Raw genomic sequence first — 17,945 nt, 5'->3', positions numbered from 1 at the left:
CTCAGCCTGGGGGGAGACTCCGTGACACCATGAGCCTGCAGCCGAGGGGGCTGCAGAGGAGGCTGAGGCCGGGAGCTCTGTGAGAACAGCGCTCTGCTGAAGCGGCCTCCTGCAATCCTGTGGCTTCAGTGGCTGGGGTGTGGCCTCCTGCTGAGCGAGGCCTCTCCGCCAAGCTGCCAGTCCCAAGCCAGGGCTTGTTCGAAGTGGCTCTGGTACAGTGGAAAACCCCAGAAGCCAAGCCGGGAGTAGAGCCACACCCACAGTGCCAAGGAAGCAGCCCAGGCTGGTGGAGAAGGCCGTGGTGTCTGGTGCAGGGAAGAAAACGCTAGACTAGTTGGGAGGTTCCTGTTTCTTAGTCACCACCCCTGAAACACCACGGTAGAGTCAAGAGCACTTCCCTTCCCTTCCCTTCCCTTCTCCCAGCCCTACTTCCCCACTGCGCAATGACGTCTGCCCTGCAGGCCAATCGGATTGCTGAGAGGCCCTGCAGTGTAAGCAAAGCAGGGGCAGGTGTGAGGGGCTGATCTCCCTCACTGATTCAGTGGGTAAAGGAGGGCCAAGGCTGTGAGGGCCTCTCCTAGGCTTTCATCCCTTCTGTGGCTAAAACTGGAAGATCAGCTCAGTTAAAATGTCCTTTAAGACAGCCTGACGCTGCAAGTATGTTTGCACAGAGGGCAGAGCTTGGCCCTGCACACATGTGGGCTTTGCCAGGCTAATGGAGCACCAGGAACAGGGAGGCTGGTTAGATTATTAGATAGGGCCCTGAAGCAGCCCTGTGGGCAGATGAGCTGTCTGGACCTTGGGGAGTCCTTTGATATTCGGAAAGCAAAGGGCTAACTGCTTTCCAGGCTGTGAGGCACCCCAGGAAAGACAGAGGGGCAGAGTAGCATAGGAGAAGAAAAACTAGACCAGGAGTTTGAAATCCACCTGGCTGCTTTCCAGCTATGAGGGGCCTGAAGCAATTACTTTTTTTTTTTTTTTTTTTGCGGTACGCGGGCCTCTCACCGCTGTGGGCTCTCCTGTTGCGGAGCACAGGCTCCGGACACGCAGGCCCAGCTGCCATGGCCCACGGGCCCAGCCGCTCCGCGGCATGTGGGATCCCCCCGGACCGGGGCACAAACCCACGTCCCCTGCACCGGCAGGCGGACTCTCAACCACTGCGCCACCAGGGAAGCCCCCGCAATTACATTTTTTGAGGTTTGGTAGTCTCACCAGTAAAACAGAGGTCAAAATTCTTGTTCTGCTTTCCTCTCTCGGTTGAGGTGAAAATGCCTTGAGAGAATGGATATGAACCCCCACCACCACCAAGCTACACATAAAAGAAGGCCCGATGAGCTTTACCCAGCTGCAGGGAAGCCTTCTCCATGTCTGTACCCATCACAGCTGTGGTCCCTCCTAGGGGTCAAAGGAGCTCTCTTTTGTTCCTCTTAACAGAATCCCAGGCTCCCTTCTGGTACCCTGGAAAAATGAGGTGGGGTACCTTTTTGGGTCAGGGTGCTCTGAGCAGGCTCAAATAACAGGGCAGAGGGCCTCCTTCTCCAGTAGAGCCTGCGTTGTGAGGTGCAGCTAGATGAGTGCCTGTGTACCCCAGTTGAAACAAAAACCTAGGACCCAAATTTCAGTGAGGGGGCCCTGCAGTCAGTAGCTGCACAGCTAAGAAGACTTCCATTCACTTCCCACACCTAGCCCCAGGAAATTACCAATACACTTCCCTGGTGGTATTCGTATTTACAATTGGCTTGATCCTCTTGGACTTTTAAAGGAAATTGCCCTTCTTTTTTGGGCTAGGCTTTGGAATGTAATTCTCCATCTGGTGAAGGTTTGAAACATCTACACAGGAATCAAAGAGATGGGCTCCTATTATCAGTAATTCACTTTCAAAGCCCTGTGAGACTGTTTTTTATTAACAATCCAATACCCACCAGTGCCTTGGGAATTTTGGACTCCGTTTTGGAGCTAATATGGGGACAAGAGAGTGCCAGGCATGGATTTCCTGTTGCCATGGGTGGAGCCAGGAGGCTTGGATGTCTGTCTCCACCCCCACAGTAGCCTCAATCACTTTCCAAAGTAGGGGGCAGCCTTTGCCACTGGGTCCTGAGCAAAACTGGAAAAATGAAGGTGTGTGTGGAGGCTCAACTCCCTAGCTCAGAGCCTCCCGGGATGTTTGAACTGGAAGAGAGAGACCCTCTTATGTTTAGAGGCAGGGATGCTGAGACTACAGAGGGAATGTGACTGCCATAATGTCACCCAGAGGCCCATGACAAAGCTGGGGCAAGAACCCCAGGTCAGGGCTGCCTCTTCACCGGGTTGCTCACTCATCTTTGCCAAGCCACCACTGTCACTGTCCTTGCCACCCAACCTGTCAGAGGGAAAGGCTGTCGCAGCTTCCCACAGTCCTCCCGTGCTGTGATTAGATAAGGGACATCTTCTGTTACACTGGGAATTGTCTGGCTTGGAGAGGCCCTGGGACTCCCTCTGCAGCCCTGATATTGGAAGGCCTCAGTTTGGGAGCCCCTTATATTCTGGTGTCAGTCTTTGCCTTGGAACCCGTCAATGGGATGGAAGATTGAGGCCTAACTCCCTGCCAGGGAAGGATGGAGAGAAAAGGGCACAGGTCTTACCTCTTTCCTGGGGTAGAAAGTGGCTGGAAGGGTAATGCCTTAGTCCATTCAGGCTGCGATAACAAAATACCATAGACTGGGTGGCTTATAAACAACAGAAATTTATTTCTCATGGTCCTGGAGGCTTGGGAGTCCAGGACCAAGATGCTGGCAGTTTCCAAGTTCATAGATGGCAATCTTTTTGCTGTGTCTTCACATGGCAGAAGGGACAAGGGCTCTCTCTAGGGTCTCTTTTATAAGGGCACCAACCCCATTCATGAAGTCTCCACCTTCATGACCTAATCACCTCCTAACAGCCCCGCCTCTAAATATTATACTATTCTATTGGGAATTAGGTTTCAACATATAAATTTTGGCAGGACACAAACATTCAGTGTACAGCAAAGGGAATTTAGGGTTTCTGAGGGGATTGTTAGGGGATCATGTGAGGAATGAACTCTGGAGGGAATGACAGTCTAAGCCAAAAAGGGAAACAGAGGCAGCATCTAGTGCCTGAGGATGAGCCAGCTTGGAGGAGGGGAGAAGAAGGAGTTGGGGGCAGGGAGACATCAGGATAGCAGAAGAGATGGCACCCAGGAGAACTTGGGGAGTCGGGTTGGAGTCTTCAGCTTCCCCTCCCATCATGCGAGAAGAAGATGCGATTGGGGGGATGACATGAAGCAGTCTCCCAGGGGCAGGCACCTGCTCTCTTCCCAGAGAGAGGAGCCTCTGCTTTGGCACATACGCAGCAGGCCCTGGCCTATCAGGGATGGAGATGGAAGAGGCTATCTGCATCTTGGACCCTGCACCTTAGGAAAGTCATCAGCTTTGCAACTGTGGAAAAGGTGAAAAAACGTCAGGCTGTCAGCGAGTGTTCAGAGGTGCCATGGGGACATGTAGGGTGTGTCAGAGAAGAGTATGTTTTGTGCAGAGGTGGTTGGAGCTGTGTGTGTTCTGAAGCTTTCTGTTGTGTAACAATGTCCTTACTCAGGACCCTCCACCATCACCTTTCAACCACCTTGCTTTCACCCTATCTCTCCCATTTCCCCAAAACTTCAGTGACTTCCACTGTCCACCAAAAACCAAAAACCCAAACCCCCAAATTTCTCAGCCTGGCATTTAAAGCTAAAGATTCACCAGACATACCTTGAATTTCCTGTCTCCAGGTATTTGTTCTCTGCTTTCTCAACACCTGATCTTAATTAATTGAACTCTTTTTCTGGGCTGAGCTCAGATCCCACCTCTTCCAAGAATGCTTCACCGGTATCGCTGGCCAAAGGACCTGTCTCTCCTCTGAATACTAGAGCAATATTTTCTACATCTTTTGTGTTAGTTTACATTCTATGTTGCACTTTAACTATAGAGGGGGATGTTGGTTTTCTCCACTAAATGGTGGAGAAAGCTTTGAAGGCTTATCAATTTGTCTTATTCATTTTTGTATCCCTAGCACCTAGAATGGTGCCCTTTACACAGCAGGCACATAATTCAGAATACATTTATTAAACAAATAAATGCTAGTGATGTGGAGATGAATGAGAAAGTTTCTGTCCATTAGGAGCTTACAGTGTACCGAGAGAAAGAGATGCACAGCAATAAGAACTAATTTAATACAAAGCCCAAGGAACAGCATTTGATCTATGGAGGTGTGGGGTGTGGGCGGGCATGGATGGTGTGAAGGGCATCATGTGGGTTGAAGGAACCGCCCAGGTGGAAGTGGGTGGCATATTTGGGGAACGTGGTAAGTACCCTTGGGACTGGCATGAAGGAAAATAGGAGATAATGCCAGAGAGGGATGTGGGCACTGGATTATAGAAAGCCTAGTGTGCCTTTCCAAGGAATTTGAAGTTTATCCTGGAGGCCACTGACTGAGGAGCCATTGAATGTTCTTGAGGAGGAAGATAATAAACACTTACTGGATAAAGGAATGACTCTGTGTTTTGGGTAGACACCATTCTCTGGCCAGGGTCACTTTAGGAAAATCTTATGTTGGATGTTAAGTAGCACCCATTCTCTGAGGCCAGCCTGTCCCCTGGTCAAACCACCTTTCTGTGAGATTTTCCCTTTTAAAAAGGCCACCCCCCCCAAAAAAAAAAAAACACCTGGTCAGGGTGAGAAGTCTGTTCTGCCTTCTGAAACAATTTCCTGCCCCACCCTCGGCTTTGACTTTTATAGAGAAATTCTTCTGTTTGGACTGCATTAGTCAAGATACTGTATTACTTAGGGTTCTCCAGAGAAAATATATATATATATAAAATGAGACTTGTTATAAAGAATTGGCTCATGCGATTATGGAGGCTGAGAAGTCCCACGATCTGCTGTCTGCAAGCTGGAGACCCAGGAAAGCAGGTGGTATATATTCCAGCCCGAGCCAAAGGCCTGAGAAGCAAGAGTGCCAATGGTGTAAGTCCCGGCCTGAGGATGCGGAGACCCATGTCTCAGCTCGAGCGGACAGGCAGAGACACCCACTGCCACCCACTGCCTCTCATTGAAAACTGAGCCCGGGACTGGCTTGGGCCCCCTATATAATTTCTTCACCTTTGTGGAATTGGGGGGTAAGGGGTGGGGGAGGGACAACATCCTATACAGAAGAAGAATCACAGGCTTTGGAGTCATCAGCCTAGGTTAAAGTACCAGCTGAAATCAATTATTAGCTGCAGGACCTTGGCAAAGTCAGTAATCTCTTTGAACTTCAGTTTTCTTATCTGAAAAATGGGGATAATTATGCCTGCTCCAAGGAATTAAAATGACGATGAGTATGGGGATTGCCTAGCTTGCTGCCTAACACACAGGAGGTGCTGAGTAAATGGTACTTGTTTGATTCGTATTTGTAGAGTTAAATAGAAGCTCCTGTTCTACATGAAAAGAAGGAAGCTGCGCTTGGAGTGAGCTGTTGTTAGGTGCCTTAATTTAGGGGACTGCAAACTTTCTGCCTAGATTATCTTCAGAGGTTGTCCCAGAGCCCTCCTGGTGAAGGTTCCTACCTGTCTCGCCAGCCTAACGTCTGCTCTCCATGCTCCGCCGTCCTCCTCCGGACAGCTGCGGTTGCACTGATAGGAAGCCAGGGGCCCAGCCCTGACTGAATGAGGACATTGTTGCAAAGGCTGAGGAACCACAGACACTGTTGCAGTCCCCCCTGCCCTGAGGAACCCTGGAGAACCTGTGGCTGGCCCTCAGCCCCTCCAGCTCTGTGTTTGGGGAGACAGCCTAGGTCCTCCCTAAACCTCCTGGCCTCCTGGGCTCCTCCGGGCCTCCTGGAGGGACGGGAAAACGGTTAGGATGTGCTAGAGAGGTGCCCTGTTTTTCTGAAGATGAGGTTAGAATTTTCCCTTCAAAACCAAGGAAGCCATGATTAGGGATCTTTCTCAGAGCTGGTGGCTAAATTGGTGCCCCAGGTGCAGGGAGGACATAGACTCACCCATGCCCTTAAGAGACTCACCCGCAGGTGGGAGAGCAGAGCCCCACACACCTCGAAGGCAAACAGGTTTGAAGGATGTATAGACTTGGGTGGTGGAAGCAGAGAGGAGGGAGATACCGACTGTGTAAGTGTATGTGGCGGGGGAGTGGGGGGAGTAGCAGAAGATGGGTAGAGCTGGAAGAGGTGGAGGAGGAAGGCCGGCCGGGAACCAGCGTGAGCAAAGGCCTGGAGGTAAAATTAATGTGATATGCTAAAAACAAAAAAACAAAAAAAAACCCAGACTGTTCTTAGGCGTGGCTGGGACACAAGGTGCTGGGCTGATGGGGCAGTAGGGAGTGCCGACCAGAGAGGCTGAGGCTTTACTTTTGAACTGTGGGACTTGGAAGGTTTAGCAGTAGGGGGACAAGCGGGGTCAAGTTTTGTAAATCGCTCGACTTAGGTAAGCAGACTGACGGTGCGCTAGGCATTTTCTTTCTTTCAACCAATGTTTGTCGAGTGTCTATGACGTGGTAGGAGCTGCTCTGGGCACTGGGCAACAGCGGCAAAAATTGAGATCGAGCCTTCCTTGAGAGTAACTTTCACAATTTATGGAAGAGGAAATTGAAGGTCGGCTTGACCCCGGCTGATGACTCTGGCCCGGACTTTTGTGCGAAGGTAGCGTGGCTCTGGACAGCCCTTTAGATGTCTCGGCGCACATGGGTCGGTCAGCCTGCGGGTCTTCAGGATGCGCGCGCGCAGCCGGGGCTTCTCTACCGCCCCGCCCGGAGCCCGCCTCCAGCCCAACCCACACGTGGGTTCCCGCACGTCCGCCCGGCTCCCCCCTGACGTCAGCCTCGCGGTTCTATTTAAGGCCCCTCCCGCTCTCGAGTCGGAGTACCCGAGCAGCTGCCGCCAACTCCGGGTCCAGCGCCGCTTGCCGCCGACGCCCGCCCGCCCGCCCGCCCGACGTGTACTCCCGGTATGATCGGGCCCTGCGCGCACTGCGCCCGAGGGGGAGAGCGACTGCTTCGGGCTAAGCTGGCCCCGCGCTGCCTGCTCACGGGAGGGATGAGCTCTGCTTCCCAGAGGCAAAGTCCTGAGACCTGGGCGGTGGCTCATGCCACAAATGGGCTCTGGGCCCGGCCGCACCCTGCTTTGGCTCTAAGTGGGCACAGTGGCCTCTGGCCGGGCTGGGGAACCAAGGAGGTGGCCGCGCCTAATCTGAGGTCGAAGGCCTGGGTGGATGCAGAAGGACCCGGAGACTACAGGTCTGAAGGGTGGGGGTGAGGGCATACCTCCGGGCTCGAAACGAGCAAACAGCACAGAACTCGAAGTCGGGTTCCGGGAGTCCATGGAACTGAAAAAGCCTCAGCAGTCTTGGGCGGCTTCCTGGAAGCCGGAAAGGCGCTGGTTGCCGCTCGGGTTGTATTTTAACCCTCGGACTCTCGAGAGGTGGGCTCCTTGGGGGCAGCCGCTGCCTGCAGATTAAAGGTCGCTCTTTGCGCAAGTTACATGTGTTAACAAGCTAACGATGTTATAGGGCGCTATGCTAGATATGGTGCATGCAAATTTGAAGCCGAAAGGGTACCAGCTCTCCCGCCTCTCAGACAATGTAATGAGAGGAGGATCATCCGGTACCTTCCCCTCCTTTTGACAAAGGAGGGAACCTAAGACTGGTTGGGGCATCTCTAAGGTCACAGTGAGTGGGTGGCAGAGTTGGGGCGTAGACCCTCTTTCTTCAGGGCTTCACCCGCACCCGTATCCCCACATTGAAGGGAGCGCTTCAGGCCAGAGCTGAGGTTTTTGGTGAAACCAGATGTCCGCTGAAAGAACTCCCTTCCCCCTGTCAGGCTGCGAGAAACCTTACAAGGCTGTCTAGAAATAGCAGTGATTTGTAAGGAGAGACTCGATTCCAGCTTGGTGACTCTGGGCTGCCTGCCTGGAATTCCTCTCGGATATTTTTGCCCTTTGGGGCAGCGTCAAGATTAGACGTGGTGCTTTCGGGATGCAATCTACGACAATCTCTCCAGTGAATGCAGTGCAGGTTTGGATTAGCAGAGCTGAAGCCCCCGTCCCCGGCTGTGGAAATCGAGGGTTCCACCAAGTATCTGTTAACTTTAGGGCTCCAGGCTTCAGGCCTCTGCAGCTTCCTGTAGTAACAAAATTTCCTCATACCGGGCCTCACGCCTTTGCAACGAGGATCACGGCGGAAGCCACACGAGGTGCCTCCCTGTGGGTTGGTTAACAGTCCCGGGTTCCTAATATCACGATTTAAAATCTGGCTCTGGCAGCGCGCCAGGCCGGGGAGGCTGCCAGCCGGGCTTGACGTTGTTCGTGTGTGCATAGGAGCGCTAGTTTAGTCTAAAGTCTGATTCTGAGCTCACTCTGACCCAGAGAGCAGCATAGTTTCTGGTCACGTCCGCTCACGGGCGGGGTCTCGCAAGCATCCGCTGTGCTGTCTGGTCTAGGGCCCACGTCTCCGTAGCCGGCGGCCACTAGCACTCTGAAATGCGCTTGCGCTTAGGGTTACTGAATGGATAGGTGGGTGGGGGAGGGGTAGCTGCTAATCTTCCGGGTCTGGGCGGGGCGTAAAATCCGCGGGCTCCGCCGCTTCTTCGGGGGCGGGGGTTGGGGTGAGGAAGAAGAAAATGAGGGATTGCGCATGAGCAGAGCTCACCTTGGCGGTGGGCAACGCGGTGAGGCCGTCAAAGGCCCTTTACTCAACGCTTGGCAGGAGTCCTGGTGACGGGAATAGAGTTGGGCGGGCGGCTCACAGTGATCTTGTTTGAGGAAAGGCCAGCTCCACTTGGAGTTAACAAGTCAAGATGAGTGAGCCCTCAGGAGGCTATACTTACACCCAAACGTCAATATTTTTTTTCCACGCCAAGGTGAGGACGTTTACACCAAGATCCTAGTCAGACCAGATCCTGGCATTAGGCCTTTCAATTCTCCTTTGTCTGTCTTTAAGTTTTTTCCCTCCCCCTTTTTAGTCATCTCTTGTGATTTTTAGTGGCAGCTACCCCTAAAGGAAGCAAAAGAAACTTTTTCAGAACACCTTTTGGTTAATAAGCGTTAATTTAAAGAGGATGCAGTGACAGTGCATGTTTTTCCCCTTATAGATTCCTTTCGGTTCTAAGTCCAATATGGCAACTCTCAAGGATCAGCTGATTCAGAATCTTCTTAAGGAAGAACATGCCCCCCAGAATAAGATTACAGTGGTTGGTGTTGGTGCTGTTGGCATGGCCTGTGCCATAAGTATCTTAATGAAGGTAAGTGAGAGCCTATCACTCTGGAAGCCAAGGATACCTTGACTCCATCCATCCTCCACTCACTCTCCAAGAATTGCATTATCACATTGTATATACAGATATTTAGGTTCATGCACTCATTCAAAGAACTTTATGTGAAACAAACTTGTAAAACATGATGCTATACCAAGAGTATCTAAACTGCAAAAATTAAAGGTTTTTAGGCTGGAGACCCAGTTTCTTAAATTCACTGTGCTTTATTAACCTGCGTTAGTTGCCTACAAATGAAAAAGTAGAGTCCATGCCTTTAAACAAGCTAAAATTATTTAAAAGTAATTTTGGAATTGAAATTGATATATATACGTGGTAAAAATTAAACTGAATGTGGGAAGTCTTCCACCCATGTTAATCCCCTCTGCCCCCCTCCTTGGATAGCAGTTTTGGTACCAATTATGGAGCTAAAATTTAATTAGAAAAAGAGAACTTGTGAATGAATAAAAAGTACTTTTGGGGACTTCCCTGGTGGCACAGTGGTTAAGAATCCGCCTGCCAATGCAGGGGACACGTGTTTGAGCCCTGCTCCGGGAAGATCCCACATGCCACGGAGCAACTAAGCCCGTGTGCCACAAGTGTTGAGCCTGCTCTCTAGAGCCCGTGCTCCACAACAAGGGAAGACACCACAGTGAGAAGCACGCACACCACAATGAAGAGTAGCCCCCCTTCGCCGCAACTAAAGGAAGTGCGCACGCAGCAACGAAAACCCAACACAGCCAAAAATACATAAATTAATTCATTTTAAGTTCAGGTTTGGAGTTCCTAATAAGAGAGTGAAATGATGAATTCTGGATTCTGAACAGAAAAGGATTGAAATGAGAAGGGACTGAAGGCAGAAATGAGCTATGCAAAGGTCTTGTAACTACACAGCTTGCTCTATATGTTCTTAGACCACATGGTATACCAACTCTTATTCTTTCCCCATTGGTTCAGAAATTGATGTCATTTATTTTTCCCACGCCTATGAAACACCTGTGTTGCCCCCAACTCAGGTGTGGCTAAGAGTAACTGCCAGACCACTCATTATACTGTAGATGATTAGGGGCAGATCTGCAGCTCGGCTAGTATACCTCTTTGGTTTTAGTCCTCATTCCATTTGTATTAAAGCTGTTGCTGGCGCTCCTTGTCTGAGATGCACCTACGAACTTTTAAAGGTTCATCTGAAAGGATTTTTTTTTTTTTATAAGAAGATGTTGGGGGTAGGAGTTTATTAATGAATTAATTTATTTTTGGCTGTGTTGGGTCTTCGTTTCTGCGCGAGGGCTTTCTCTAGTTGTGGCGAGTGGGGGCCACTCTTCATTGTGGTGCGCGGGCCTCTCACTGTCGCGGCCTCTCTTGTTGCGGAGCACAGGCTCCAGATGCGCAGGCTCAGTAGTTGTGGCTCACGGGCCCAGTTGCTCCACGGCATGTGGGATCCTCCCAGACCAGGGCTCGAACCCGTGTCCCCTGCATTAGCAGGCAGATTCTCAACCACTGCGCCACCAGGGAAGCCCCTGAAAGGATATTTTTCACCAACATTTTGTAATGCACAAATCTGTCTTTATGTAATAAAACTGTTAGTGTTGGTTAGTATGTGGAAAACATGTAACCAGGGAACGATCCAGAATATCACTTTTTAAAGTCTTAATACTAATCAATGTCATCTATTTAATTGCTAACAACCTAAAATCAATGTGTAAAACTGAATTTGAGAGACTAAATAGAGCAGTTTTATATAATTGGTTGTTAGTCACTGCCAATCCAGTGTTCTGCTTCTGTACAGTAGTGGTGGACCTCCTGCAGAGGTTGCTCCAATGAGGAGAGACGATTGGAGAGAGGGTCGGTGCTTTTTCCTATGTATAGGTCATCTGGGAGTCAGCTCTTAAACGGAGGCCTGCCTCTACTTTGAGATATGTCCTGATAATAGTTAATAAAGGAGCTGAACTCTCCTACTCCAGAAATATAGAAATTTTGCATGCCCTTCTAAAAGTTTGGAAATAGCAATTTTCCATTAAACTGAACATTTTTTGTCTTTTAGGACTTGGCAGATGAACTTGCTCTTGTTGATGTCATAGAAGACAAACTGAAGGGAGAGATGATGGATCTCCAACATGGCAGCCTTTTCCTTAGAACACCAAAAATCGTCTCTGGCAAAGGTTGATTTCAACATGTTTGTATTACACTCTCTGCTAGACTTAATTCTTTATCAGGCTTGAGAATCCTAGCTCTTCAAAGATTTCTTTTTTATACAGGATAAGAGAGCCTTTGAACAATTTTGCATTGGTACCTATGGATACCAATGTTTGAATTTCCAGCAAATGGTTTTAAATGGAAATCCAGTTCGTCCACGATGTGGAAAGCATCTGAATTAGAATGTAATTAGCAAAGCTTCGTAGGTCCATATTTTACCACATTGCTTCAAATATTTAAATATATACTTACTTCCACTGCTTCCTTTCATACACTAACACAAGGTTGAGACTAGGGTAAATGAGTCTGTTCAGCAGATATTCTTGGCTTAACCCTATCACACCTTACAATTACCAGCTAGGAAACGGACATAGGCCCTAATAGAGTCTGTTTTGACACATGAAAATCATTGACCATTTATCTGATAGGTGACTCCCTTCATTATCTTCAACCCAGGGTTAACCACCCTGTGCCATAGGGTATCTAGAAGCAAGACATGCTTGATAAGTGTACAGTTGCCCCTGCTTAAAAAAAAAGAAAAAAAAAGAGCCTATCCCTGAGCTGGTATGACCACAATTAAGTAGTTAAGTAGAAATAGGAGTATGGAGGAGTGTGAGCATTGACCTCAGGTGGCAAAAAATTGGGGGATGTGTCTCACTTGATATGAGTATGAAATAAATTTTATTTCTTTCAGCTCCCCCCAATCATAGTTATATAAAGCCAACCACATAACTAAAACCAGAATACAAGGAAAGTGTTGATGTATTCTTCCTCCATGTAAGTGGCCACAGTGATAAAACTCCAAAAAGGAGGAGTCTGGGCATTTATATGCCACATATGCAAAACACTGATAAAACTGTCCATTAAAAAAGTTAATGGAACAAACTTGCTGGAGTTTTCTTAAAGGCCTTAATCTGGTTATTGTTTCTCTCTTGTCTAGACTATAGTGTGACAGCAAACTCCAGGCTGGTTATTATCACAGCTGGGGCACGTCAGCAAGAGGGAGAAAGCCGTCTTAATTTGGTCCAGCGTAATGTGAACATCTTTAAATTCATCGTTCCTAATATTGTAAAATACAGCCCACACTGCAAGTTGCTTGTTGTTTCCAATCCAGGTGAGACTTTTAATGGCATAAAAATAGATGAGCTAGAGTAAAACTGATAGTATCAATATATATCATAATCTGTATATATATTTACTTCTCATATTTTTCATTTTCCTCCTGGGAGTGAGTTTGTGTTTTTGTAAAATAGTTAAGTTTAAAACGTTAAAAGGGATACAATGCCATTAATGTAGTCTGCACTTTAAAATTTGTTACTTGCCTAAGAAGATCTTGGATAAGGAATAAGTTTATGAATAATGTGTTATTTATGTTTTAAAATTATTTATTTTTGGCTGCGTTGGGTCTTCGTTGCTGTGCACGGGCTTTCTCTAGTTGAGGCGAGCCGGGGCTACTCTTCATTGCGGTGCACAGGCTTCTCATTGCAGTGGCTTCTTGTTGTGGAGCATGGGCTCTAGGTGCACAGGCTTCAGTAGTTGTGGCTTGCAGGCTCAGTAGCTGTGACTCGTGGGCTCTAGAGCGCCGGCTTAGTAGTTGTGGCACACGGGCTTCGTTGTTCTGAGGCATGTGGGATCTTCCATGACCAGGGCTTGAACCCGTGTCCCCTGCACTGGCAGGCCGATTCTCAACCACTGCACCACCCACGAAGTCCCAATAATGTGTTATTGATGCACAACTTATTTTCATTAAACTACGCTTCTTGAATACTTAATGTATTTGCTATATTGTACACAGTATAGAGGCTTAAAAATATTAACAAAAATATTGATTGGTCATGATCAATATCAAGATCTATACAGAGCCATGTATCCTGAGTAGTCAGTCCTTATCTAATGATTCACGTAGTATCTGTGCCTAAATATTTTCTTCACAGTGGATATCTTGACCTATGTGGCTTGGAAGATAAGCGGCTTTCCCAAAAACCGTGTTATTGGAAGCGGTTGCAATTTGGATTCAGCCCGGTTCCGTTACCTCATGGGGGAAAGGCTGGGAGTTCACCCATTAAGCTGTCATGGATGGATCCTTGGGGAGCATGGAGACTCTAGTGGTAAGCATAACTTATTTTCTCTTATTGTTTTCAAGAAATTGTGTAAAAAAAACTGACAGGAGTATCGTTACTAAATCAGAGCCTAAATCAGATATCCATTTGTTAGGGCAGATGGTTTCCAGAAATCTTATCTTTTGGTATAATTGTATGCTAAGAATTGCTAAGATTTAAGCCATTTTGTATGACATTTTTTGGTATAAGGGATGGGGAATGAAATTTATTTATTATGATGGACATATTAAATAAGATAGTGCTTAGGATACCTCATTTAATATCACAGCTATTTGGACTCAAACTGCTTGTTCCTGAAAAGGTAAGCCAAGCCAAGTGGCGTGTATGAGAAAGAAATCTATTATTATCACAGTTGAGAGATGTTATAATTTGTGCAGAGTTCTCAGTTCCTTATGCCAAGAAAATTCCTCTTATGATCTCATAATATCTCAATAAGTTAGGAAAACAGATTCGAATATAGTGAAAATTCTTAGCTTTACATAATCTAATCAATGAAAATCTAAAAGTTAGAGTACTGGTAGTCTTGACCACCTACCAAAAGGAGATAATCCTCCTTAGATAAGAAAAGACAATTTTAGAAGAATGGGTCAGAATTACTAGTCTGCTGGCTGGTGCATGGGAATAAATAAATTCTGTTCTATTGCTTTTAGTGCCTGTATGGAGTGGAGTGAATGTTGCTGGTGTCTCCCTGAAGAATCTGCACCCCGAATTAGGCACTGATGCAGATAAGGAACATTGGAAAGCAATTCACAAACAGGTGGTTGACAGGTAATAGATCTCATAATTTGTAACACAGAAGGTTGAAACTTATTATTTTTATTTAAAAGATTAAAAGTTTGGGGAATTCCCTGGAGGTCCAGTGGTTAGGACCCTGCACTTTCACTGCTGCAGGCGTGGGTTCAATCCCTGGTTGGGGAACTAAGATCCTGCAAGCCGTATGGCGTGGCCAAAAAAAAAAAAAAGATTAAATAATAGCATTTGCATTTGGTTACTCTGTCAGAAAACTTGTTTTCTAAAGCTTTGTTAAAGCTTATAATATAAAACAGGTAAAGGGATTAAAAATCGCAGACATTATAACGTGGTCAAATATTAAAATGGCAGTTTAGGCCACAAAGAGATATTCTAGGCAGTAGTGCATTCTGACTTGCCAATCAACAGTTAGAGGAGAGAAAGACCACGTACAGCTGGGACAGTCAAGGAAGCCTTGGTGTAAATGCAGATTGACGCAACTACTGAAGGGCTGTGAAGACAGATGCTGAATCTCTGGCTTTATACATCTATGAGCCTTTCCCTCATCTTTACAGTTATTCATTTCTAGTTGTTAATGAACATTTGTAAAAATAAACAGAAAAGTAATAAAAACCGCAGACATTAATGCTACAGTCTATCTTTATTTGCCATAATTATCAATTTACAGTATGATAAATCTTTTCTGTATTTGTAATGTAAACTAAGATAAATCAAGTTAGATTAAGTCTACCCTATTTGAGATTCAGTCTTCAAAAGCATGTGATTCATTTAGTTAGGAATAAGAATTTTTAAATCTTATATAGGGACTTCCCTGGTGGTACAGTGGTTAAGAATCCACCTGCCAACGCAGGGGACACAGGGTTCGAGCCCTGGTCTGGGAAGATCCCACATTCTGCAGAGCAACTAAGCCTGTGCACCACAACTACTGAGCCTACGCTCTAGAGCCCGTGAGCCACAACTACTGAAGCCCGCGGGCCTAGAGCCCGTGCTCTGTAACAAGAGAAGCCACTGCAATGAGAAGCCCAAGCACTGCAATGAAGAGTAGCCCCCGCTTGCCTCAACTAGAGAAAGCCCGTGCGCAGCAACGAAGACCCAACGCAGCAATAAATAAATAAATAAATTAATTAATTAAAACTTATAATAGTCTCTGAGTAGAAACACAGCTAGCTTCTTATTTATTCAGATGATTATAAAGTTTTAAGCAAGGTATATATTCATAATGGTACAAAAAAATGAAAATAATTATTAACTGTCAGAAATTATTCAAATAGGGAAACTTGCAACTTAGTGGCATTATCTACTTTAAATAAGGTAGCCATGTGTGGATCTCAAGTTTATGGTATTGGAGAATGAGCCACGATGGGTGTAGGCAAGGCCCTCTTATTTGTATTTGTTTAGTTAAAACCTGTTAACCCATCATCCAACCCAAGAAGTGTTGACAGTGGCTGTCAACTAACTGTAGCGTTTGTTGAGTTGGAGTTAGTGGTCTGCTGGTGCTTGGAAACGAGTGAATTCTGTGCTCCTCCCACTGATCCCTGTGTACTCCTCCCCCCACATACACACTCTTGAGATAATCCCAAGTCAAGCATGCTATATGTAATCTTGGATTTGCATTTTTAAATTCAGTATTGCATTTATAAGAATCATCCATTTTGTTGCATGTGGCTATAGTTATTTGTTTTCACAGCTATGTGATATTCCATTGTATGAGTATACCACAGCTTATCCATTCTCCTTTTGGAGAGCATTGGGCATGTTGCCAGGTTTTTGCTATTACCGGCAATACTGTTGTGAACATACCCATACATAATATCCTGGCATACATGTGCAAAGGTTACACTTAGGTATATAATGCAACTTTACTATATTTATATAGTATTATTTACTATAAAAATGATTTATTATAAAGCATATGTTCAGTGAAAGCTTTTTCTTTGTTCCTCCCACCCTACTTTTCCCTACCCTTCCCTGTCCTTCCCTACACTTCCCTACCCTTCAGTGCTTATGAGGTGATCAAACTGAAAGGCTACACATCCTGGGCCATTGGACTATCTGTGGCAGATTTGGCAGAAAGTATAATGAAGAATCTTAGGCGGGTGCATCCGATTTCCACCATGATTAAGGTAGGTCTATGTAGTAATAGGTTTTACTTGAATGCCATTATTTCCTGTTCTTTAAAAGAAAAAAAAAACTTCTGAGAAAGCAATTAATGTTAAGTCCTCAATCATTGAGTTAAGTGAAATAAGTTAATGCACCTGCAACTTTCTTTTCTGAAAAGACATGGTTGAGCTTTAGGATTAATGTCCACCAATACTGTGTTGAGCACATAGATACTTGATAACTTGTTGACTGAAAGACTCTACTCAATTTTGTTGAGATGGGTGGAAGGCTATAAAACAAATTTTTTCCTTTGGGAAAAACAGAAATCACACTCATGTTAGAGTTACCAAAGTGTTATACAATAAAAATGGGGAATTCCCTGGCAGTCCAGTGGCTGGGACTCCGTGCTCTCACTGCTGAGGGCCCAGGTTTGATCCCTGGTTGGGGAACTAACATCCCACAAGTCTCGCGGGGCAGCCAAAAATAAATTGCAAAGTACGATGGATAATGGCAATAATTTAGATTTTCTTTTAGAATGGAAATCTTGCTGCTATGTTAATGACTTTCTTTTACACTGTTCATTACATTCTAACTGAAATTCTGGAAAGGAATTTCTACTTATCAAGTTGTATTAAGTAAGCTTCATAACTGAAAAGAATGAAATTCTTGGGAGATCCCAGAATGCATAGAAAAAACGTAAAATATTTTTCATTTCGTCCTCAGGGTTTCTATGGAATAAAAGAGGATGTCTTCCTTAGTGTTCCTTGCATCTTGGGACAGAATGGAATCTCAGATGTTGTGAAAGTGACTCTGACTCCTGAGGAACAGGCCTGTTTGAAGAAGAGTGCAGATACACTTTGGGGGATCCAGAAAGAGCTGCAGTTTTAAAGTCTAATATCATACCACTTCACTGTCTAGGCTACAATAGGATTTTAGTTGGAGGTTGTGCATATTGTCCTTTATATCTGATCTGTGACTAAAGCAGTAATGTTAAGACAGCTTAGGAAAAACATCAATTTCCTAACATTAGCAATAGGAATGGTTCATAAAACCCTGCAGCTGTATCCTGATGCTGCACGGCACTTATCTTGTGTTGTCCTAAATTGGTTCGTGTAAAATAGTTCTACTTCCTCAAGAGGTACCACTGACGGTGTCGCAGATGCTGCAGTTGCCCTTCAAACCAGATGTGTATTTAACTCTGTGTTATATGACTTCTGGTTCCTTTAGCCAAGATGCCTAGTCCAACTTTTTTTTCTCCAATTAATCACATTCTGGGATTGATTATAAATCCAGTATTGCATGTCTTGTGCATAACTGTTCTAAAGAATCTTATTTTATGTACTATAGGTATCAGAATAGTATACATTGCCATGTAATGTAAACAAGAAAAATCAACATAAATAATGCAGCCAAGTATTTGTTATACCAACTAAAACAATAAATAAACCTTGAACAGTGACTGCTCTGCTAATTCATTAAGATACAAAGTGATAAAGCTGTTATTTGTTAA

The 17,945-nt window shown here is 45.9% G+C and overlaps 1 protein-coding gene across 2 annotated transcripts; it reads left to right on the top strand.

Annotated features, from left to right (window-relative positions):
* The first annotated feature begins 6,863 nt into the window (after positions 1-6,863).
* Positions 6,864-17,894, top strand: LOC111179857 (L-lactate dehydrogenase A chain). 2 transcript variants are annotated; one of them, XM_022583791.3, is made up of 8 exons: positions 6,864-6,973; positions 9,114-9,263; positions 11,314-11,431; positions 12,406-12,579; positions 13,400-13,573; positions 14,236-14,353; positions 16,335-16,458; positions 17,159-17,894. In XM_022583791.3, the coding sequence occupies exons 2-8, from the start codon at positions 9,138-9,140 to the stop codon at positions 17,321-17,323; spliced, it is 999 nt and encodes a 332-aa protein (XP_022439499.2). In that variant the 5' UTR covers positions 6,864-6,973; positions 9,114-9,137; the 3' UTR covers positions 17,324-17,894. The 2 variants fall into 2 exon arrangements, with proteins under 2 accessions (XP_022439499.2, XP_089771195.1); XM_089915069.1 differs by lacking the exon at positions 6,864-6,973 and adding an exon at positions 8,653-8,882.
* The last annotated feature ends 51 nt before the right edge of the window (positions 17,895-17,945 follow it).

This window comes from Delphinapterus leucas, chromosome 7, assembly GCF_059928025.1.
Source record: "Delphinapterus leucas isolate spDelLeu-1000000601 "Yukka" chromosome 7, BTC_Dleu_Yukka2, whole genome shotgun sequence".
Taxonomy (NCBI): Eukaryota; Metazoa; Chordata; class Mammalia; order Artiodactyla; family Monodontidae; genus Delphinapterus; species Delphinapterus leucas.
This window is presented reverse-complemented; position numbering and strand designations above follow the sequence as displayed.

Excerpts from the sequence above, each read along its gene's own strand:
- LOC111179857 (XM_089915069.1), top strand. The coding sequence starts at position 8,820 with ATGAGTGAGCCCTCAGGAGGCTATACTTACACCCAAACGTCAATATTT. Across the intron at positions 12,580-13,399 it reads GCTTGTTGTTTCCAATCCAG|TGGATATCTTGACCTATGTG; the intron begins GTGAGACTTTTA and ends TTTTCTTCACAG. Across the intron at positions 16,459-17,158 it reads CGATTTCCACCATGATTAAG|GGTTTCTATGGAATAAAAGA; the intron begins GTAGGTCTATGT and ends TTTCGTCCTCAG.